A 23,562-nucleotide genomic window follows, 5' to 3' on the forward strand; every position below is an offset into this window, starting at 1 on the left:
TGCATGGGGCCATTGAGTGTAGTTCTGGCAGTAGTGACTCCAAATCGATGACTGCTTACATCACAAAATGCGTGCACATTGAGCGAGAAGCGTTGATGTGACCTGCCTGACAAGCAATACCGAAGCAACCAGCAGCTGTTGACGCCACTTATGGCACCGGTGCAGGCAGCGACGTAGCGCCCGCCGAAGTGGCGCAGTGGCTCCAGCGTTCGACTACTGTTCCCACCTAGCAAACCATTTCGTACTCAATAGACATTCAGTGAACATTCAGAGTTCCTTGGACTGCCAGAAGATCAAATCAGTCGATATTGTCGACCATAAACCCTGACTGCTCATTGGAGGGTCAAATTCTAAAGTTAAAGCTCAGCTACTTTGGTCATCTGATGAGAAGAGAGTTGTCGCTGGAGAATGATTTCATGTTGGGAAAGGTTGAGGGTCGCCGGAGAAGGGGTAGGCAGCGAACGCGATGGTTAGATGGCATTCTCGAGGCATTGCAGATGAAGCTATGTGATGTTAAGAAGATAGTGAGGGACCGGAAAGCGTGGCGTGACATGGTCCATAGGGTCACGAAGAGTCGGACACGACTGAACGCCTGAACTGAACTGAACATCCACCACAAGATATCTGATGTCTATGTGATGTTTACAAAAGCTGATATTATATTGACATAACATCCATAGAATGTCCATTTTGATACGTGTGGACACCCATATATTGACCACAGCATGTCCATACAAAATATTGATGAGACATTAAGTGACATTGTATGGATATTATAGCCAATTTATTTTTAGGTGCTGTGATTTGTCCATTAGGAGTGCGCTACTTTATAAAGCGAGTAATTGCTTAATAATGTCCACCCAAGCACAACCATATGGCTCCACTTGGGCGGACGTTATTGGGCAGCTACTGCTGTCCTGCAAATATGCTTCACCTTGGGGGATATCCCCTAAATGCATTTGAAGTGCACTATCTTAGATTAAATAGATTGTATACTTTGCAGCTACTGCTGAAAATCACCAAGAAAAATCGTTGTTCTACGTACAGTCATGTTTATTTGGTCATTTATGTTTTACTTTGCGTCTGTAAAATCAGGTTTAGGGTGTACATTGATGACCTGTAAATATAAAAGTGCACATATATCATCATATGCTCAATAGTAACGGCAGCACATTTAACAAAAACATGAAAAAAGAATGATGGGTATGCTGCGATTGAAACATGTTCACTGATGCAATCTGAGCTTGGAAAAGTGAACTCAGCAGCAGTCAGAATGCACTGGCAGTATATCCTAAACAAGCACACTTGTGGAGACCCCACTGCATTCTTCACAAAATATTTTGAAGAGCCATGGCAAAACTCACATTGTAAACACACTGCAAGAAGTGTTAACGAGAGCTTTTTTAACACAAACATGAAAAAAAAAATGAAATGGTGGGTATCTTGCCGAAGAAAACTTGGTATAATTATACCAACAATATACACATTCATGCAATGTAACATTTGCTGGGCCTCGCAAGCAGTGGAAAAGATTTTGATGCAATCTTCCAGCTGTGTTCCCAGAACAACATTCAGTGACTCCCAAACAAGAGCAAAAGCATAGCAAATTTGCTCATAAGAACTTAAACAGCTATAAAAACCCAAGCCCTTCTGTAATTATACAGGGTCTTGAATATTTGGGGGCTGGGATTTAAAAAATTCCTATGCAAAATCTACTACCCCATTCGAGCTGAAATATCGTTCACAAAGTAGCAAAATATCGTCTACATTATCTGATAAGTGATTCAACATCGGCACTTGCCTAGATTTCCCGAAATCGAGAAAAAACTGCTCTCGGCGGCGTGCACAATTTTTGCAGAAGAGAGTCGAAAAGCTATTTTGACATGATACGTCATCTGTCGAGCAGTGAGACAAGCTCCATCCCGGCCATTGGCGCGCTTGTCTCGCTGCCCGACAGATGACTCACCATGTCAAAATAGCTTTTTTGACTCTCTTCTGCAAAAATTGTGCACGCCTCCGAGAGCAGTTTTTTCTCGATTTCGAAACATCTAGGCAAGTACTGATGTTTAATCACTTATCAGATAACGTAGACGATATTTTGCTACTTTGTGAACGATATTTCAGCTCGAATGGGGTAGTAGATTTTGCATAGGAATTTTTTAAATCCCAGCTCTCAAATATTAAAGCCCCTGTAGATAACGTTCAGCCTGTATTGAACGCCTGCCATCATGCTGTGTGAGAGTAGCAATGAATAAGCGGCTCTTGGCAGTTTCTTTCACCATTACAAGACAAGGCCAGAACTGCCTTCTAGAGTTGCGCTAGGAAGCTGTCCACTTTACTAGTAAGAGGCAATGTATATTATGGTAGGGGGCGGGACTACCCTGCAAAGTGGTTTATGCACCCAAAGCCGCATTTAATTGCCTCCAGCTTGGCTGCCCTCCCTATTGAACAAGTCCCACACTCACAGGTTGCCTTCTAGAGGCAAAGAAGCGGCACTGAGTATTTCTTGCCCATATGGACAGTTCAATCATCCTAGCTCGAACCACAATGACTAAATGTCATGTATTTTTAGCGCACCACTGCCGTGATTCATGTTTTCGATCGCTGTCTTGGCACCAGATCGCAACCCTTGTCCGAAAGGTGACCAGGGCCCGTATTCCGAGTTTGCGTCGTTATCAGAAGTGTCACTATCTCCCCCAACCGCGGGTCATCTGATTTGTGGAAACGCCGGAACATGTTGTTGCCACTTCTTCCGGTTCCGTAGTGGCAACACCTGGTTCCGGCGTATCGACCAATCAGGTGACTCGAGGTCACGTGAGATAGCGACACTTTAATAACGACGCAAACTCGGAATATGGGCCCAGATACTCGAACGCAGCGCTTGTGCTTGAATGACCATTTTCGTTTTGGATATCCCACTTGTTAACTACCATTTTATGTTGCTAAGGTTCTATGACCTCTCATACTGGCATCATTATCGGCAGTACCCTCCACGAGTATCGCTGTCGCTAATCTCTGAGAACACGATCGCCTTCGGAAGCGACAAGCAAGAACACTGACCACAGAAGAGGACAGACAGCGTAAAAGCCACTACCAAAAATGCATTTTGCACTTATTACATCTTTGCACTACTTGTCAATATAACCAGCATGAACAATGTGTCTTATTTCAGTTACCACATGCAATTACTCATTGTCCTGCGGCATTTTGTGGTTGCCCCTCAAAGTAAAAAAGTTCTGCGCTTGTGCGTCCAATGCCACCCCGTGCCAGGTGTCAAATAGGGCCAAGCAGTGACAAGCACCTTCATGTGTTGGCTGATTCACTTTCCTTCTCGAACCGACTCACTTGATTAGAGAATTTCACACATTATGATAAGAGCAGCTCTCATTCTCCGTGGCAATAACAGAAACCTCACAGTCCGCCGGTTTCTGTGAACCGATAAGCTGTGTGCAGCTCGGGTGCGGGACGACAGCGCCGCATGCAGGAATGCCGCATGTGCGCCCAGGAAATGTGGTCTAGCTTATTATCTATTGAGAGTCTTTGCTTACGAAATTTTTCCATAGAAACTCTTCTTTCACATCTGTAAACAAGTTCTTCATCATGCATTTCTTGAAAGTGCAACCAAAGAGCTCCTTGCTGATGAAGCATCCGTGGTCTGGCTGTAGGGCGTGGCCAGTATAACTCAAGAGGCCCAAGGCCGGTGAGAGACCCGTGCAAATGCGAACTGCTGCTTAACATCGTGCGAGGTGCACTCGGCCTGCTTCCAATCGCATCTGCATCGCAAGCACAGTTGTTACGAGGTCAGCGTGTTGATATGGCGTTGAAGCTGAAACTATTGGAACTGTCAACTGACTTAACCCGGTTGCTAGATAGCATCTCCTCTCGCTTGAAGCTCTATCCTGATAGCACTGTATTATTAGCAAGGCCAGAACTGTTAATTTAGGCTGAAAATTGTTTGGATTCGCGTATGGTACGAGGTGGACACAGACAGGATAAATTCGAAAGAAAAAAAAATTCTCTTATTATATGCGGGATTTTACGGTACATGACCAGCCAATGACCTTTTCTTCTCCTTAATTTTCTACTAGAACGTCAGTAACTTACATTTGTTTCCTGGCCCGTTTGGCATATTTGCTTCCTGTCGCTTACCGTGTGGTCCTCTTTTTACGTTGAACTCTCTTCATTCACCTTCGCGTTTCTGTCCCATAGCTCACACAACGAGCGCTGACTTTCAACAATGTTTATTTTGGAACACCCTCAGCTTCTTATACCCTAACGCCACAGACGCGTACAGATGACTTGCACATATTAGCAAAGTTACAAGATGTGCAAGTCATCTGTACGCGTCTGTGGCGTTAGGGTATAAGAAGCTGAGGGTGTTCCAAAATAAACGTTGTTGAAAGTCAGCGCTCGTTGTGTCGTCCTCTAATCTTGTGCTCCCGTCCTGTGTTCCGCGCTGTTATCCTCAAGATGCATAACCATAGCTGAGTACAGGCAAGATACAGTTTTTATATACTTTCCTCTTGAGGTATATAGGTACAACCTGCAATTCACTATCTGATAGTACTTACTGAATTCACTCCAACCCAGCCTGATTCTTTTAGTGATTTCCTGCCACTCAGGCTTTGGAAAGGTGTATGTGTTCTTCGCGCTGAGTAATTTTGTCGACCTTTACCTCGGCAGATCACAACCCTTAATGTTCATGTTTGTTTGCTTTCTTGATCATTTCTTGAGAATAACCACTGCCTTCTTTGCCCATTTGCAGCCTCATTAGCCAAGATTCTCTCAGCTTGTTATGCAGTTCGAAATGGGAGCTTACACCAGGTTCCGCCGCATACATCTGACATTGAGGTACAGAGCAGTAATGGATCATAGCAACAAGTGAAACAAGTTGCAACAACCTCAGCGATGATGCAAGATCAAAATGTGCATTGCTTACACTAAGAATTCTTTACTAGGCTGATGCCAGTTTCATTCGCTCCACTGCTGGAGCTTGCACCTAGTAGTTCTTATAAGTGCACGCTACACGCTCGGCGCTGAACTCGCCAGTGCAAAATGCACCATGTCATGCCTGAATTGGCCCGGGTTCACAAACTGTGAAAGACTGCCATTAACTGCTACATCAAGAGAGACGCACAGCTATGTTCTGTGGATTTTGAAACAATGGGACAAAACTCATCCGGTAAAGTCGACTGGTAATGACACGGGTATCTCCTGTAGGAACAATTAATCGTTACATGTTCAATCCAGCTTTATGAAGTGCAGTGGTAGCGACACTAAAATTCTAAATACGACTGATCAAGTTTTGCATTTGCTTTTTTTTTTATCTGCTTCATTCTGACAAAAGTTTGGAAATATGCTTAGTTTGAACATCTTAAAATTTTAACATCTTACATTGTCGGATGAGTTCTCAATTACCTAGTTCCTGCTGTAGGTTTTGTCACTTAAGCTTTGATTTTAGTGCTAGTATGCTTTTCATTCCTGTGTTGTGCTCATTGGCTATCACTATGCTTATCGGCTCAGCTCCACAGGACAGCGTTGTGAAGGTGTAGCTGCCCATATGTGTTCCCATTCCCATGCCCATGCCCATTAGGTTCCCATTCCCAGCTCCAGTTGTTGTTGTTGTGGCTGTAGGAAGAAGGAAAAGAAAATGCACAGGCCTGCTACTGGCTCTGTAGCTGAGCCACCTCCGCTGCCTCGTGCAGACAGAAGAGAAAATAGAAAGAAAGAAAAGGAAGAGGGAAAAAAATACGCGTGCCGCAACAACAGCCATCGTCCACCACTGAAGCAGTGGCGGGTGCAATGACGGCCTACAACAGATAAAAATTCGGTGGCAGGCTAGCCCCCGCCGCAAGCGGCGGTGACCTACCTGCCCCAGCCCCATCAGGGGAGACTTGTCTGTAGTATTGCTGGCCAAGCCTGTGTGACACATTGAGCAAATTTGACTTGAGCATGTAGAGAGGCGCTTTTTTTGAGGTGTTGTGTCTGCAGAAAGCATTCACCAATTCGTAAATTGCATTGCAGGCCACGCTGAAGTGAAAGCCAGTTCTGCTATTTGTGGACCTTCTGTGTGCTGCCATTGTGGCACCTGACTGAATATTAATACCGAGCTATCCTCGCTTGTTTGAGTCTTACTGCAGCAGTGGACAGGTGGTTTGATCGTCCTGCTCGGGTGTGGGAGACATGATATTTTCTCTTCTCAGTGCGACTTAGTACAGTGGGTTCAGCGTTTGCCCTGGGCTGACGCTTGGCTTCTATGGGCCAAAATGCTTGGAACGGTCTCGTGCGTGTGTAGACAACAACACTTTCTACTGTGTAGCACTCTTTGACTGAAGCTGCCTTTGCACTGATCGGAAGTCTCCACCAGGCCGTGAGACAGTTTGATGTTTGTGAGCTCATGGAAGCATTTCATCTCCTTTGCGCAGGTATGCTAGGGCCAACGGCTACCCCATCTTGGAGCATGTGACGCTTCCCCGGGTAGGAGCCATGAAGACTGTCCTGGAGACACTGGAGACCGAGAACCTGGCCAAGACCCACAAAGGTGTGTGCCAGCTTGCTGTCAGTTCTCTATTTTCCTAATGCATGCACACCTGGGCATAACGCGAGGGGGAAGGGAGGGGGGGGGGGTCAAGATGCAAGAAAGTTTGTCTAGAAGAGCTAGCTTATGGTATACTGTCTGTGCCACCTGCCTGCCCATGTGCAGTTATCGCCCCGTGCCAGGCGTCCTTACCCAAGCCAGTGTGAATTTTGTCTCCGCATAATTTGCCAGCCTCAGCTGAGTAAGCATCATTTCAAGAATTTTATCAGCACCTCATCGTGGTGGTGCAGTGATTAAGATGCCCGACTAATGTGCCGGAGTACTTGGGTTCAATTTCAATCGCCGGCGGCTGTATTTCGATGGAGGCAGAACGGAGTGGTGTCCATGTGCTGTGCGATGTCGAAGAACTCCAACTGGTTGAAATTTCTGGAGCCCTCCACTACAGCTTCTTTCATAGCCTGAGTCGCTTTGGGACATTAGGCTCTACCCAAAACAAACCAAACCAAACCTTATCAGATAGCAATGTGATGGCAGCAGGAGCCCACAAACGGGATGCACTCAAGGGATTTATGTCCACTTCAGCAGCAACGCAAGGGTTAAGAGTTAATCAAGGACTTCAGTGGTACACGTCATGTACTATGTTTCATTCTAAGCACGCAATGCTCAGCTGGAATGCAGGTGGCTTGCCCGGGCACAGCAGCGCATAGCAAAAAGACAGGAGTATTGGAAGGATACTCAAGTTGGAACTCGCGGACCCCCCTTTCCCCCCACACTAGGAAAAATAAACAGTTCACGGAACGAGTATAAGTATAATTTTCATTTACACTGAAATATATCTCGGGTGTAGACAGGATTGTATCGGATGGGCATGCCAGCCATATAAATATCACTCTGCCACACTTTGCAAGGTCTTGGTATGGTTTGGGTTGAAGATGGAATAGGGTACTCATTGCCAGTCACAGTATATTTACTCGAATGTGACGCGAGTTTTTTTCTCACGATATTCGTCTCTCAAAGTCTGTTCCCATAATCGAATAATCGAGTCTGTTGCTATAATCGAATGCAATGATCCGATTGGCCTAAAGCAGTGCCATGGTGCAGATAATTTTGAAGCCGTCGCCCCTCGGTTTCAGTTTCCATGTTTCTACAATGTTATGTTGGCAATATGGGTACCAGAGAAACCAAATCCCAATCCGTCCAGAGTCACATCGTAGCGCTTTGTGCGTGTTTGCTCGGGATTCCATTATCACATGCTTGTCGCCTCTTTCTCAGTGGGTTGGTATGGTTGTTTCGGTTGTTATCACAGTTTGTATGATACGCCAACGCATCATGCACAGTACAGTGCTCACTTCAGAAGAAAAGCTATCCTAATAACTGAAGAGATCAGAAACTCTGTGGCAGCCCAACAACTGGCTATTAACGAATCTACCATACATGGGTGGCGGCTGCAGCGGGAAGGGATTTTTAATGTGAGCCTGACCGCAAAGGCTTTTATGGACCTTGCCATGGCCATCATGTTGAACTCGGGGAAAAGGGCCGGACTTCATAATTAGTGCAACCTCCTCATTGGGTTCAGTGTCAAGCTGATCTGTTGGAAAGGCCAGAGACGTTGCTCCCTTGGGGAAGATTTAGAGCATCTCCTGTGTGGGTCCAAAAATTCATGAGGAGGAATGGCTTCCTTTTTTGGCAAACAGTACCAATAAAACAGAGGTTACGGGGAGACTTCAAAGAGAACTGTTAGAATTTTAGCGCTGCATCATCAATTCGGGCCATTCGTCGAATGTGCCATTGGGGCATATTGGCAACGCCGACCAAACTGCGGTGTGCATGGACTGACTGTGCGCACTGTAGGTGCCCCTGAAGTTCTCATTAGCACCAGCAGTGAAAAAAACCAGACTGATTGTGATACTGCAATGCCTGGCATATGGCCACAAGCTGCCACTGTACATCATTTCTCGCCGCAGGACGGTAGCGAAGGCGGACGTTTCCAAAAATAGGATCGTCCGCTGCTAGGAGACTGGGTGGATGCAGGCATTGCTGGTAGTCGACTGGATCAAAAATGTGTGGCACCATCGACCAGGCACGCTTCCTCACCCGGTGTCAATCCTGGCGTTGGATTCTTTTCGCGGACACCTAACTACTGAGGGGAAGAATTTGGAGGACACGAAAACCTACCTTGATGTTATTGCTGGGTAGATGACATTTGTACAGGCACATATATCTAACTAAACCATTTAGGTACAGAATGTGGAATATGCCGTATAAATGCGTGTAAGGGCTGCACCAGTGTAAAGGCCGCACCCCCTATTTCCCGAATGAAATATAAAAGAAAAATTATGTAAGGGCTGCGCCCAAACCTTTCGCGACCCACGTGGGAATAGCTTTCAAAATGCACGCGCATAGGAGCTTCCAGATTGCGCCTAAGTACAGTTGAATCCCGCTATAACGAAATTCACGGTGCACGAAAAAAAATTCGTTCTCGCGGAACTTCGTTATCGCAAAAATTTGACGTGAAACGCAGAAAGAATTGCCCAAGCAGCAGCAAAGGCGTTTAATGCCAAAAATCTGTAAGTTTGCTTTGCTTACGCTTCACGGCGAGCAACGCCGTCACGCGATTTTCGCACTCGGTCAGCAAACCCATTGCAACATCGTCGTCTCGGACAGCAACGAAATTCCTGATGACATCAAAAGCGTCCATCACCTGTACGGCGGTTGCCGCAGCCGGCGCTTCCTGTACGTCGTCGTCTTCTTCATCGGAAGAGTCCTTATCATTCCGGGCAGTTTTCATGATCTGCTCATCACTCACATCTTCGTGAACAACACAAGCGTCAGCGCCGATGTATTCGTCGAGCTCGAGATTAGGCGGCACGGTTCCTATTTCTCCCAGCGTTTTCCAGGCGGCCGCGATCCCCGGAGCCGGTGACGCCTCTTCGTCGTCGTCTGTAACGCCTGGTGTTAGGCCAGCAGAGTGTACGGGTCGACCTTCGGCAAATCCGGCGTGCCTGAAACAGTTCACAATTACTGAGCGCCCCAGTGTGCTCCAGGCAGCAGACATAATCTGCAGTGCCACGTACAAGTCCACCTTCGTGTCTCGGTCGGTTTCAGTGTTAAAAAGCAGCCGCTGAATTAACCTCCCGCGGTAAGCGCGCTTCAGGCTAAGAATCACGCCCTGATCGAGAGGCTGTAAGACAGACGTGCAATTGGGAGGGAAAAACCTCAGCTCCGTGTTAGTGAGCTTGACTTCGTCGGAGTGATGCGCTGAACAATTGTCCAAAAGCAAGCAAACTTTACGGCCCTGCCGCTTCATGTCGCGGTCGAATGCCATCATCCACTCGGTGAAAATAGCGCGGGTCATCCATGACTTGTTGTTCGCCTTGTACTGCACAGGTAGGCTACGAGTTCCCTTAAAACAGCGCGGCTTGGCATTTTTGCCTATGACTAACGGCGGACGCTTGTCCGAGCCATCCATGTTTGTGCAAAGCAGCACTGTGATGCGTTTTTTGCTGTGTTTGCCGCCGTGACAGCGCTGCCCCTTGAAGTCGAGCGTCCTAGCCGGCAACATCTCGTAGAATAGCCCGGTCTCGTCGGCGTTGTAAATGTCTGCAGGCGCGAAGTTGCTTAAAATTCCGGCCATATTACTCGCCTTCCAAGCAGCTGCTCCGTCCACGTCTGCTGACATTGACTCGCCGCACAACACTTTTCCAACGATGTTATGGCGGGCCTTGAAACGGTTTAGCCAGCCAATGCTGGCTTTAAAATCATCAATGCCAAGTAGGCATGCATAGTTCAAGGCTTTCTGCTGGACGATGCTTCCGGACAGGGGGACGTTGCTGGCTCGTGCTTCCACAAACCACGCATGCACTGCTTTGTCCAACTCTTCATGGAGGGGCCGCGTCACCTTTTTGTGCTTCGAGGATGTGCCTGAAGCAAGTGCCATTCTCACGCTGTCCTTATTGCCTAGAATCGTTGACAGCGAACTTGCAGGAATTCCGAAGTCTTCAGCAATTGCCGCTTTCTTCCTTCCGCTTTCTGCTTGGGCGATTATTTGAGCTTTTTGCTCAAGGGAAAGAGTTTTGCGTTTTTTCACTTGCGTTGCCATCGTGTCCTGCGGATGAAAACTCGTCGTTGTCGAAGAGAAAGGCAGCGAGTGAACAACGCGACCACGACACAAAGCCAAAATGGCGGAACTGCAATCACGTGATTTCATGCTTAATGTGGCTTTGGATTTGACTTGGACTTCTCGCCAATAAAACTAGTTTCGGTTTCGATTTTGAACGCGAAAATTTCGTTGAAGCGGAAACGCTCTGCAAAAATGGTTCGTTGTGCAGAGAAATTTAGGCCATTAATTCTTATAGGATACTCGCGGGGAATAAAAAATTATTCGTTGTCGCGGAAATTTCGTTGTGGCGGTATTCGTTGTGGCGGGATTCAACTGTATGGCGTCTGAAGTCGCAGGTCATCATCATTATCATATTTTCCATCTGCCATGAGCTTCCGCAATCCATATCGGCATCAGTATCGCCAGCCCCGGCCACCCCGGCGCCCAAGCTTTGTTTTTCGACTGCCGAAGGCACATGAGTAGTGGTAGCGTGGTTGGCGTGGTCGCACACCGTAGTTGCGGCTCTTGCGTGCTCTCTGCTTTATTTTTCGTTGCAAACGGTATTAAAGCAGACTGATGGCAAACGAGACACTGGCCGAGTGGATTAAGAAGGCACCGCTCGCGGCTGTGCTTGGCTGGATTTTGTCTACATGGAACTCTGTATCTACGGACATTGTATCCCGTATATTCAAGGTGACCGAGATTTCAAGCAGTTTCGACGGGATTGAAGACGACAACTTGAGGGGTAAACGTGCACCAGAGCACAGCACCAGCTGGAATCTGAGGATTCCGCGAGTAACAATTGAATGGCAAATAAACGCTGCACATTCAATGATTGGTCTGTTTTCACTTGAAAAAAAGGTACAACATTTTCATATGTCGCGTGTGTGAGCCGCTCCCTGAAAATTGTCCCTCGAATCTGGCAAAAAAAGTGCAGCCCTTGCACACGTTTATACGGTATATACATCAATTCGTTCCGAGAGGATCAGGCTCTGACACAATTCGGAAGGATAAGATCACTGTATGCATCTCAGATTGCCAAATGGTATCTACCGCTTGTTGTAGCCTGTTTTGTGACACGGTCACTCGCTGTTTCAAGTGCTCTATATCGAACAGCAACGGTACAGAGGATGACATCATCTGGGAGTTGACAGAGAGGAGGAATGCTGTTGTTTCCGAGGGCTCTGGCTCCAAAAACGACGAGGAGGATGATGAATGAGCAAGTTTTCGATGAGATTGTGAGTGCAGGTCGCAATGCCTATTAAGCATATCTTTTTTTTCTACCACTCGTCTTCATTACGTTCATTTTCTTTTTTTCCCTTAGGGCAGTATGCAAAGTTAATTTGTGGCCGTGTTAAATTCGAGTAATTACGGTACTTGCGGTTTCTGCAAAACCAAACACGATGGCATACGAACTGGCGTCTACAAGCCAAGGCATGGGGGAATCCTGGAAGTTCGAACAATTGTCCTCTGTCTGTAGCTAAAATCGTCCTATTCAGCGGCGATGGGAACTTACTTGGTAGGGTGAGGGAAGCAAGGGGAAAAAAGGCGTAGGAATGCGCGCGGACAAAAGAGGAGCTCTTGCTTCGACGGAAACGAGTTGCACCTTTGGCGGTGGGTGCTGAAGCTGCCCATGGGTGGCTTGTCATTGGTCCCTACCTGTGAATCATTTCCGGCGTCGACGTTGAGGTCTGGCACCGCCAGATACCTGCGTCTTTCAGCGTCGCTTCGCTTCAAGGGCCAGAATTGCGCCTCCGGCGATGCTGATAGCCAAGACGCTGACGCGGCACCGAAGAAACACTGCCATGAGGTTCAGCCTTAATACATTGAATGGAACATGACTTGGTTTAAGGTTGTCATCGACTACAAGCACGTAAGTGAGCTGGCAAGAGCGGCACTTGGCGTCAGTCACGGCTACGAAAGTCTGGTCATGCATTGAGCTTGACGTGACCGATACAAATGAAACATGAGGACCAGAAGAATTGAAAGCCGGATTAACTGCCTTTCACCACAGTTTAAGGTACTTAACCAGTGCTCATATAAAAAAAAAAAGGAGCGCGTCCATCAGACTGCAATACAGCTCAAGCACAGTAATGTTGAATACAAAGTGAGTCGCAAAATAGTTGGAAGTAATTGATAATTCAGTCTATAAAGAATTGCCACAATGATGATAGCATACTGCTTACATTGACTTTTCTTCACGCTGGCAGTGCACTGCTTGCTAGATTAGTGCTAGACTTAACTTGCTTCTTATTGAGGCCACAGTGGACAGTTCTTCGAAACTAACCACTATCTGTCGTAAGATGCCTAATCGTGGTGCCAGTACACTATAAATCGAATAATTTTTCTCTAACGGTAAGGTACATTTGGTTTCTCCTTCAGCAGATAACCACGCCACTGCTAAGTTCGGGTTAAATCGGCTTCACTGAGAAATGTGACTTAGGAAATGTGTACAAGACGTCAGAGGTCACCCGCGCCGTCAAGCATACTCGATGCACACATCTCGCACCGCTACACTGAATGAACAGCAAAAGCTGCGTGACTTTCTTGTACTTTTGCACAAGATTTTCAAAGGAATAATTGTGCCGCTTTGTTGGGTTTAAAGGGACACTAAAGAGAAAAATGGAGTGGGCTTGCATCGATGGAATGCCAGTTCCTGGTTACAAAAAAGCCACTCTTACTGAAAACAGAGCTGTTATAAGGTAGTAAAGAGGAAGAGCAGAAATACAGGTATCGCCACCACAGCCGAAATGGCCGAGGCTCGCAACTACAAATCACGTGACGCGCAAGGGATCCCGCAGGCTGACAAATGCGAATTACGTTGCCTGTTTGAATGCGGTAGTCGGTTTTGTCTGAATATGATAACATGCTTTTATCACACATGAACGACGGCGAAAAGACAACATAAATGTTGCAAGGCAAATATACAAATTTACTCATTTCGTCTGCTTGTCGGTAGATGCCGCTAATCTCTCAGCTAACACAGCGCTACAGGCGTTCACTTCAGTTTCGGTTATTTTTCGCTCAGGCACTTCATGTGTGTTTGGGCCTGCGGCGCCTGAAATACGAGCTCGGAGCAGCAGATGCGCCTACCCTAAGTGCGTATCGAATGAAGATTATGACTTGGCACGCACCTGCAAAGTATTCTTCGCTCCCCACTGCCCCAGCAATCACGGAGTCTCCGCTTGCTTCATAGTGTGCGTCATCCTACGTAGTAGGAGAAAACAGTTTGAATTCAACCGGAGGGAACAAAAAAAACGTCAACTTCTTATCACAATATCTCGGCAATAATTCGATTTTTTGCTGCCGGAAATGCAGCGACAGTATCACCAAATGTCGTTTATTAGATTTTGATAGCATATTTGTGTGTCTTTAGTGTCCCTTTAACGTCGCAAAAGTGACTTAGGCTATGGGAGACGCCGTAGTAGAGGACTAGAAATTTCGACCACCTGGGGTTCTTTGCACTGACATCGCACAGCACACGGGTGCCTTGCTTTTCGCCTCCATCAAAAAGTGGCCACCGAAGCCGGGATTCGATCCTGCAGCCTTGGGCACAGTAGCCGAGCATCCTAACCACTGTGCCACCCCGAAGGGCTGATAATTGGTATGTTGGATGTAGCCAATAATTTAAAAAAGTGGTTTTGATATGCCATGCTCGAATTTATACAATAACGAGATGTAATCTAAACAGTGCAGACGACTGGTTCCTTTTCCTTGTCCTGTTGTCTGCGCTGTTTAGGTTACTTTTTGTTATCTATAACCGCCAACTGACCCAAACTGCCATTCTTATCGTGTTTATAACCAACAAAGTAAAATTCCCCTGTCTAGAGACGTGAAAAACACAGCTAATTGCTGTGTTTGAGGCTCTCTATGTCACCTTGTCTGCTTCCTGTAAACTGGTGCACCTGTTACTTTTCTGGTTGTCTGCAAAGTCTTTCTCAGTGTCCAAATTACAGCACTTCAAATAAAAATGCACTTGAAACTCGGTACCGCTGTTGTGTATTCTCTTGTCTGTGATGTAGTAGATTATGACCAAGCGTGAAACCGCTCGATTGCACCGTGCATTTTGTCGTGATTGTATTGCAGGGGAGGAGCCAATCAAGTGGGTGGTGGACATCACCATCGGCTACCCAGACATGGGCAAGCCCCTGGACCTGTTTGTCATTTCGGGAGGCTTCCGGAAGCAGTGCGTCATCCACATGCACTACCGTCGCTTCCCCATCTCAGAGGTGCCCATCCATGACACAGAGGTGAGCGCAGTGGTCTCGGGACGGCTTGGTACTTTGCTGGGTCACGGGCTTTACTCTCATTGCTTATTATGTGCAGTTCAACCTCTCGGCATCGAATGATGTCAAGTAGGAAGGAGGAAGAGAGTTCTAGAGTAGGAGAAGTAGTGGTGATAAATTGATTTCTGGCTATCACAGTCAACAAGAAAGCTATGATGTTTAACCGGGATAATGTGGGCTTTGCATTTGAAAAAATAAGTTAGAAAACAACTTTGCACTCTGTACTAGAAGGCTGCGCAGCTCGGTATATAGGCTGGGCCAAGCCCTTCTTGCCACTTTTTCTGTCCGGACTGGACTGCAGCTGGCTATCATTTTCTAATGACCAGCCAATTCTGACATTGACCTTCATTCGGTTAAGATTCGGCTATCAATAAACGGCCTTTTGAATTTGAAGTGCACACAGCTTTACTTACTTGGAGAGGAGACTTCGTACAACAGGGAGAAATACGGAAGTATCACTTTCGGATAAGAAGAAAGCTCCCCCCCCTTCAAGTGGGACTTTTAGCTTTGACAAATACAAATGCTCTCCAGATACTAAGAAAGGGTTTTGAACTGAACACTTTCGGTGCCTCTCTCTCTTTTTTTTTTTTTTCTTTACTTATTGATGCAGCCGTGACAAGCATCGAATGAAGATTTGACCCCATCTTTAGGACATACCGATCACTGGAAAACATGCTTTTGCAGTAAAGCTACTGAAAGCCTAGTTCGATACTGTCCACCTCTACAACGAAGTTGATTCTGACGAAACTAATGGCTCAGGTGAACTTACTACGTGAAGCACGCCCCAGCCTGTAGTCTGCGGAGGATGTAGTAAGAATATTCGAGAAAATTCACGAATTGGCCTACCATTGTTTAGGAGATAAACGGCATCACATTACACATCAATGCCAATTTCATCGTGCGAAGCAGAACTATCTTTCACTGCTCTGAGAAGGCTGAGACATGCCCTTGGGGTACAATAGGGATAGAGCACTTATGTAGCATGGTGATGGTGCATGTTAGGATATAGACAATATTAACTTGACTGAACGGATGAAAAAAATTTGTCAGTGCTTGCCCCAGCCGTGCTTTGATTTTTGGACCTGCTGAAAAGTTATTGGTCATGGAAACAAAGCCTTTAAGCCGTTAAGCAAAGCCTTTTGCTTCGTTTGTGTTACTGTATGAATGCCATCTGGATCTCGCGTTACTCTAGGTACCTAGAGAATAAGCCAATCAGGTAGCTTTTGCTGAGTGTTTTAGTGATATCTTTATTTACTTTTATTACTTTACTGCATTTTGTGGTGTAATAAAGTTGATCGTGATAGCTCAGTAACTATTATATTGTTACGGGGATGTACTTAATGTGACGGCACTGCGATGGGCTGAACTGGACGCAAGACTTCGGTAGCCGTGCCATCTTGGTGGAGGTCGCGGGTTCGACACAATCTGACGCTGGATCTCCGCAGTGGCCGTCACATCGGAACCGTTACGATGACAACCGACGCGGCTCCATCAACCTCCGCAACTCCAACTGTCGTCGTAGCCCACCCCCGTGACCCTGGCACATTCTGCGGTACAGATGAGGTAGACGTCGAGGACTGGCTTTCGCTTTATGAGCGTGTTAGCCAGCACAACAGGTGGGACGCCACGCTGATGCTGGCCAATGTCATCTTCTACCTTACCGGAACGGCACGCGTGTGGTTCGAAACACACGAAGCAGATATACCCTCTTGGGATGTTTGCAAACAAAAACTCCGTGACCTGTTCGGAAAACCGGTTGGCCGTCAACTCGCCGCCAAGAGGGACCTCGCCACACGTGCCCAGACATCTACCGAGCCTTATATTACGTATATACAAGACGTTCTGGCCCTCTGCAGAAAAGTCGACAAAGACATGACAGAACCTGATAAGGTGGGGCACATCCTCAAAGGCATAGCCGACGATGCCTTCAATCTTCTACTCTGTCGGGACTGCTCTACGGTTGACTCCGTTCTGCAAGTTTGTCGACATTTCGAGCAGGCCAAACACAAACGCATTGCACATCGCTTCAATCGGCTCCCCAACACTGCCCCTAGCTCCACGTGCGAGGATCTGCCGACCCTAAGGCAGCCTTCCAACACTGAAAATGTGACCCGCATCGTGCGTCGTGAACTGGAAGCGCTCGCTCCTGCTGCATCCAACCCGCCCTCTTCGGACAGTAACCTAGCGACGATATCCCTCATTCAAGCCGTCGTTCGTCAAGAGGTTGCTAACTTGGGCGTCCCCTATAGCCACAACGTGGAACCCCCCAGTTCGAGCCCCGTCCCTCCCATGGTCGCCCACGCTGCGCCCCGCAACACCTACACGCCACGCTACCGATACCGCAATCCTGAGGAGTGGCGCACCCCTGACGACAGGCCGATCTGTTTCACGTGCTCACGTGTTGGCCACATCTCTCGCTACTGCCGCAGCCGCTGGACATCACCACCTCGACGTTTCCCTTACGTTGACCGCTACTCCGATTACGGTCACCGCCGTTTCACGCCTCGTTATGAGCCGCCCCGCACCGATAACACTCCGCCTCCTCCTGTGTCCAGTCGCTCTCCTTCGCCGCCAGCCCGCCGTTCCCGTTCACCTCTTCCTAACCGCAGTTCCTCGCCGTCCTCTGCCGGCCGCTTCACGGGAAACTAGCCGATGCAGCTCCCGGAGGTGACGCTGCATTGGTACCCCGACCTGGAAATCCTCTGCCCATTTCTTCGCCCTGTAACCTCCTCTCCCTGCTCGTGGATGGTGTTCCCGTCTCTGCCCTCATTGACACTGGTGCCCAAGTCTCGATCATGAGCTCATCATTTTGCCGCCGCCTCAAGAAAGTACAGACCCCCGCCGCTTCGCCCACCGTTCGTGTTGCCGATGGCAGTACTGCTGCCGTCACTGGGCTGTGCACTGCCCGAGTCACCCTTGCCGGTCATCACATCCCTGTTTTGTTCACCGTCCTCAACCAGTGCCCTCACAATGTGATCCTCGGCCTTGACTTTTTAACGGCCCACTCTGCCCTTATCGACTGTTCCAGCGGCCTTCTTCGTTTGGACTTACCTGTCTGCTCAGAACATCCTCCATCTACACCCCGCCTTCGCTCCACCGAGTTCGCTCGCCTGCCCCCAGACTCTGCTGTTTACCTACCTCTGTCCCCTTTCCCGCCTGTGCCTGACGGTGACTACGTTGCTTGCCCTATCACCGAGGTCTTTCTTGACCGCAACGTCGTTCTTCCTCATCTCATCGTACGCGTTACACAGAACAACACCTACCTTCCTATCCTGAACTTCAGTCTGTCACCCCAAGTTCTCCCCGAAGGAATATCCCTTGCTACCTTGTCTCCTCTCACAGACTGCACCATTTGTGCACTCACTCCTGGCCCACATTCAAGCGTCCTTCCAACACCCGTACTCCCCACCACAATTACCGACCCTATTTCCGCAATGATTGCCTCTGACCTCAGCCCCGAACACGCTCAGGACCTGCACAACCTTTTGTTATCCTTCTCCGACATTTTTGACTTTGCTGCCGGTTCTCTGGGCCAACATCCAAACATCAGTTGTGACTCACCGCATTGACACCGGCGATTCAAAACCTGTACATCGGAGGCCTTATCGTGTGTCCATTTCTGAGCGCCAAGTCATCCAGCAGGAGGTCGACAAGATGTTGGCCAACGATATCATCGAACCTTCGAACAGCCCCTGGGCTTCTCCTGTCGTGCTCGTTAGAAAAAAAGACAACAGTTGGCGCTTTTGCGTCGACTATCGACATCTGAACACGATTACAAGGAAAGATGTTTACCCGCTGCCGCGAATAGACGATGCCTTGGACTGTTTACATGGAGCCCGCTACTTTTCCTCTATCGACCTTCGTAGCGGCTACTGGCAGATTTCTGTTGACGAACAAGACCGCGAGAAGACAGCTTTTGTCACACCCGATGGTCTTTACCAATTTAAGGTTATGCCTTTCGGACTTTGCAACGCCCCTGCTACGTTTGAACGAATGATGGACTCCTTACTCCGTGGCTTCAAATGGACGACTTGTCTATGTTACTTGGATGACGTCATTGTCTTCTCGCCCTCGTTCGAAAGCCATCTTCGTCGCCTTTCTTCCATCTTGGCACTTTTCCGCCGTGCCGGACTTCAACTGAACTCAAAGAAGTGCAGTTTTGGTCGCCGCGAACTTAAAGTGCTTGGCCATTTGGTGAATTCCACCGGCGTGCAACCCGATCCTGACAAAATTCGTGCTGTCAGTGCTTTTCCATCTCCCCGTTCACCCCGTGATGTCCGCAGCTTTATAGGACTGTGCTCTTATTTTCGCCGGTTCGTCCCAAACTTTGCCGCTATTGCTCGTCCTCTCACCAATCTCCTGAAGAAAGGCGTTCCTTTCTCATGGGGGCCAGAGCAGGCTAACGCATTCTCCACCCTCATCGCTGTTCTCACCAATCCTCCTGTGTTGGCCCATTTCGACCCGTCTGCCCCAACGGAACTTCGCACCGACGCCAGTGGCCACGGGATTGGTGCCATTCTTGCACAGCGACAACGCGGCCAACACTGCGTGATTGCCTACGCCAGTCGTCTCCTGTCATCAGCGGAACAGAACTATTCGATTACGGAACGGGAGTGCCTGGCTCTCGTCTGGGCCATTGGAAAATTCAGACCCTACTTGTTTGGCCGACCATTCACTGTAATTACCGATCACCACGCCCTATGTTGGCTCTCTTCCCTCAAGGATCCTGCTGGCCGCCTCGGCCGCTGGGCACTGCGCTTGCAGGAGTATACCTTTTCCGTTCTGTACAAATCAGGCCGGCTCCACCAGGATGCAGACTGTCTGTCCCGTTATCCCGTCGATCCCCCTTCCTCTACTGACCACGAGTCGGACCCCTGTGTGTTCTCTATATCGGACTTTTCTCACATAGCCGACGAACAGCGCTTGGACCCAACCCTCAGTTCTCTTATCGACCGCCTCCGCACACACAGCCGTGACTCTTCCCTCGCCCTGTTCTTCCTTCATGGGAATACGCTATACCGCCGCAACATGCGACCTGATGGTGCTGAGCACTTGCTCGTCGTTCCCCAGCACCTACGCTCTGCCGTTCTAGAACAAATGCACGACGCCCCTACAGCTGGTCATCTTGGCCTCTCACGCACATACGATCGCGTGCGCCGGCGTTTCTTCTGGCCTGGACTCTACCGCTCTGTCCAACGTTATGTAGCCGCTTGCGACCTCTGTCAACGCCGGAAGAAACCCCCTGTGCTGCCACCTGGACACCTGCAGCCGATTGCTATCCCGACTGAGCCATTTTCTCGTGTCGGCCTTGACCTCCTAGGGCCCTTCCCCGAGTCCTTATCAGGAAACAAATGGATCGCTGTGGCCACCGATTACGCCACGCGGTATGTGATCACTCGCGCCATTCCAACCAGCTGCGCCACAGACGTTGCTGACTTCCTTTTGTACGACGTCATACTACACCATGGTGCTCCCCGTCAACTACTTACCGACCGTGGCCGCTGTTTCCTTTCCCGAGTTGTTGAGGAAATACTTCGTTCTTGCTCCGTTCGGCACAAGTTCACCACTGCGTACCACCCTCAGACGAACGGCCTTACGGAGCGTATTAACCGCACACTCACCGACATGCTCGCAATGTACGTATCCGACAGTCATCGCGACTGGGATATTAGTCTGCCATTTGTCACCTTTGCATATAACTCTTCGCGTCATGACACTGCTGGGTACTCTCCATTCTATCTTCTCTTTGGACGAGACCCCTTACTGCCCTTTGACACTTTGCTTCCCGCCGCTGGCCCCGTCACCACCTATGCCCGCGATACCATCGCCCGAGCCGACGCTGCTCGCCAGATTGCTCGTCACAACCTCACCGTCTCTCAAGAAGCTCAAAAACGCCGCTACGACGCTCACCACCGCGATGTGCACTATCCTCCCGGATCTCTGGTGTTGCTCTGGCTTCCGTGCCGTCGTGTGGGGTTGTGTCAGAAACTTCTGCCCCACTACACGGGTCCTTACCGTGTACTACGCCCTGTGACCGACGTGACCTATGAGATTGCACCCCTCCACCCAAAGTCACCGACTGCTAAACCCACTTCCGAAATTGTACATGTCGCCCGCCTCAAGCCATATTACTCCCCCTCCACACCGCACGACTAATACGCACCGGGACGGTGCTTTTTGCCGAGGGGGGTAGTGTTACCGGGAAACGCGAGACCAAAGTGATGTGCTCACTGACAAAGACGACGATCAAGGAACGCAGGCACGACGAAGCGCTGAAAAAGAGAACGACGCTGAGAGAGCGGATTCTGCACGGCTACCGAAGTCTTGCGTCCAGTTCAGCCCATCGCAGTGCCGTCACATTAAGTACATCCCCGTAACAATATCTTCTATCTTCTTAAATTGACCTGTACAAAGATCATGGTATTTTCGCATGATAAAACAAAGTGCATTAAAAGCAGTACAATCGTCAATGCCAATAACTCTATTTTACATCAAAAAAGGAAAAATATTTAAAATGAATGCCATGAAAAGCTACATGTACCCTCCTGGAACTTGCGTATACTTATGCCACTCTTGATACAGTATAACCTCATTATAGTAAACTGAAGTCTCAGTTCATCTGTGCATTTTTCCCTTGGATGACTCTACATTTTTCCCCCTTCATAGCAAAGAGATTTTTGATAAAAATCAGTTGTAGTAAAGTGTATCTGGCCGCAGTAACGACTTCTCACGACTAAAAACACGAGGCAAATAAAAAAAAAAGAAAAAAAAACTTTTTTTTTAATGTCTTTATTAGTAGGTTTACAACACTCCAGAGAAGCCAACTTTACGGAGGCCTTAGCTGTGAAAGGAAGCATGCAGCGCATAGGAATAAAAAAAGTAAACATGTCTACAAACATGAAAATAAGGTGGTGTGGTATGCTCATCTATTGCCTTTTAAAAGATGGGAACAGCGGAAGATGATGCCATGTTTATGCAAGGCTTTGGCTTTCAGATGAAATCAAGCTCTTGTATTTGTAGCCACGTTACTCTCATATTTTTTTTTGCTTACATATTGTGCAAGTACCTCTTAAGTATAACTGAAAAAAATGACAGGAAGGGACGATAAGAGAGGTGGAAGCTGTTTTAGAGAATTTTTTTTTTCATTAAGCAACAAAACACGTTCAGTAAGTAGGCATTTAATTAATAGACAGCATCTTCAGGACCATGTCATAATCAACAACTGATATAGTAAAGACCCTGACAGTGACTTTACTATAAAGGGATTCTACTCAGCAATTAGAAATATCTGAGGAATAGCTAGCTGCCGCGTCCTGAAGGTAAAAAACATTGACACCTGAGAAGAAAGCTTTTTTATTATTATTTACAATTCTTTTTAACTAGAGTGTTAATTCCCAGCTTTTTGGGCAGACTATGCATCTGAACCATGTAAAATAACTAAGTAAAATGCACGGAGAGAATGTAGCGACAATGATCGCAGGTGAACGTCAAGAAGGGTTTCACACCAGGTTATCTACACCTTTAATTTGTTCTTCTCTTTAAAGGAGGTCCGAAACAGTTTCGTGCACTCTTCTCAGGCTTTGAGTATTGACTAGACCGGCTCGCACCGTAGCCAAGGTCCCGGTGCACTCGTAGCATTAACAGGCAAAATTGTACGCTTTGTGGGTTCGAGCCTATTGTGTTCTGCGTGTGGGAAGACAACACCGACACTCCTCTCTGCGCAGGCGCTCACCAAATGGCTGTACGACCGGTGGGCTGAGAAGGAAGAGCTTCTCGATATCTTCTACCGGACCGGGCGCTTCCCAGGGCGCCTCCATCAGGGCGGTGGTGATGAGGATGGGAAGAAGGACCTGGCACCCCTGCGCGAGGCGCCCCTCCGCGTCGACTTCAACATTGTCTGGATTGTGCTGGTGCACGCTTTCTTCATCATGTCAACACTGTTCCACGTGGCCCTCTTCCGCTGGCTCTTCTCCCTCGTGCCCTTCTGGTGACGTTTGTTTTCGACAAAGAAGGGTGCGAGCGGCTGTGTGCTTGTGTATGAGTGTGCGGAATGGCGGGTTTCTCGTGCAAGGGTCTTATTAAAGGGTGAGAGGGAACAAGCGCGTCTCGCCTATTTGGCTTCTCCTTCCTCTGTAGGCAGTGTCACATCCGAAAGTGAGGAAGATTTTTAATAAAGAAAAGTTAGCGATGAGAGGTTTTCCTTTCTTTTCTTCTCATGGTTGGAAAGGAACCTGCAAAAGAAAAGCGTCCTCTAAAAACTTTCTAGCCAGTTTCAGTCTCGGGAACAACTGAAAAGGTGCTAGGAAGAATGTGCACCAAGGAAAATCCTTTGTGGAAAATTCGGGAATTTCGTAAGCCCTAGGGAATACAGAAAGGTGTAGAATAGAGAAAGCATTTTGTTTTATCTGGAGACATTAAAAGACTGTTGCTGTGCGGTGGAAACGTTAGACTACAGGGGAAAAGGAACGTACGGAATCTCGAGGTGAAGCCAAGGTCACTTGGAACTTGCTGCAGTGGATAGAAGCAGAAAGCAGTACTGGTGTGTAGTTTATAGTGATGAGGTAAAGAAAAGAGCCTAGTGGCACTGTCTGTGTTCACAACTGCATTTTTTTCCTTTTTTATTTCCCTGATAACAAATG

The 23,562-nt window shown here is 48.0% G+C and overlaps 1 protein-coding gene across 3 annotated transcripts in view; it reads left to right on the plus strand.

The window, feature by feature from the left end:
- Nucleotides 1–23,270, plus strand: part of LOC146175634 (acyl-CoA:lysophosphatidylglycerol acyltransferase 1-like) — a 128,339-nt gene extending 105,069 nt beyond the window's left edge. For all 3 annotated transcript variants that reach the window (XM_084582027.1, XM_084582029.1, XM_084582028.1), the window contains exons 5-7: nt 6,426–6,541; nt 14,724–14,887; nt 22,648–23,270. In XM_084582027.1, the coding sequence (XP_084438153.1) occupies nt 6,426–6,541; nt 14,724–14,887; nt 22,648–22,914 (547 nt within the window). In that variant the 3' untranslated portion in view covers nt 22,915–23,270. The remainder of the gene's footprint in view (nt 1–6,425; nt 6,542–14,723; nt 14,888–22,647) is intronic.
- The last annotated feature ends 292 nt before the right edge of the window (nt 23,271–23,562 follow it).

Source organism: Amblyomma maculatum, chromosome 10, assembly GCF_055883805.1.
Source record: "Amblyomma maculatum isolate TAMU_Amacu chromosome 10, ASM5588380v1, whole genome shotgun sequence".
Classification (NCBI taxonomy): Eukaryota; Metazoa; Arthropoda; class Arachnida; order Ixodida; family Ixodidae; genus Amblyomma; species Amblyomma maculatum.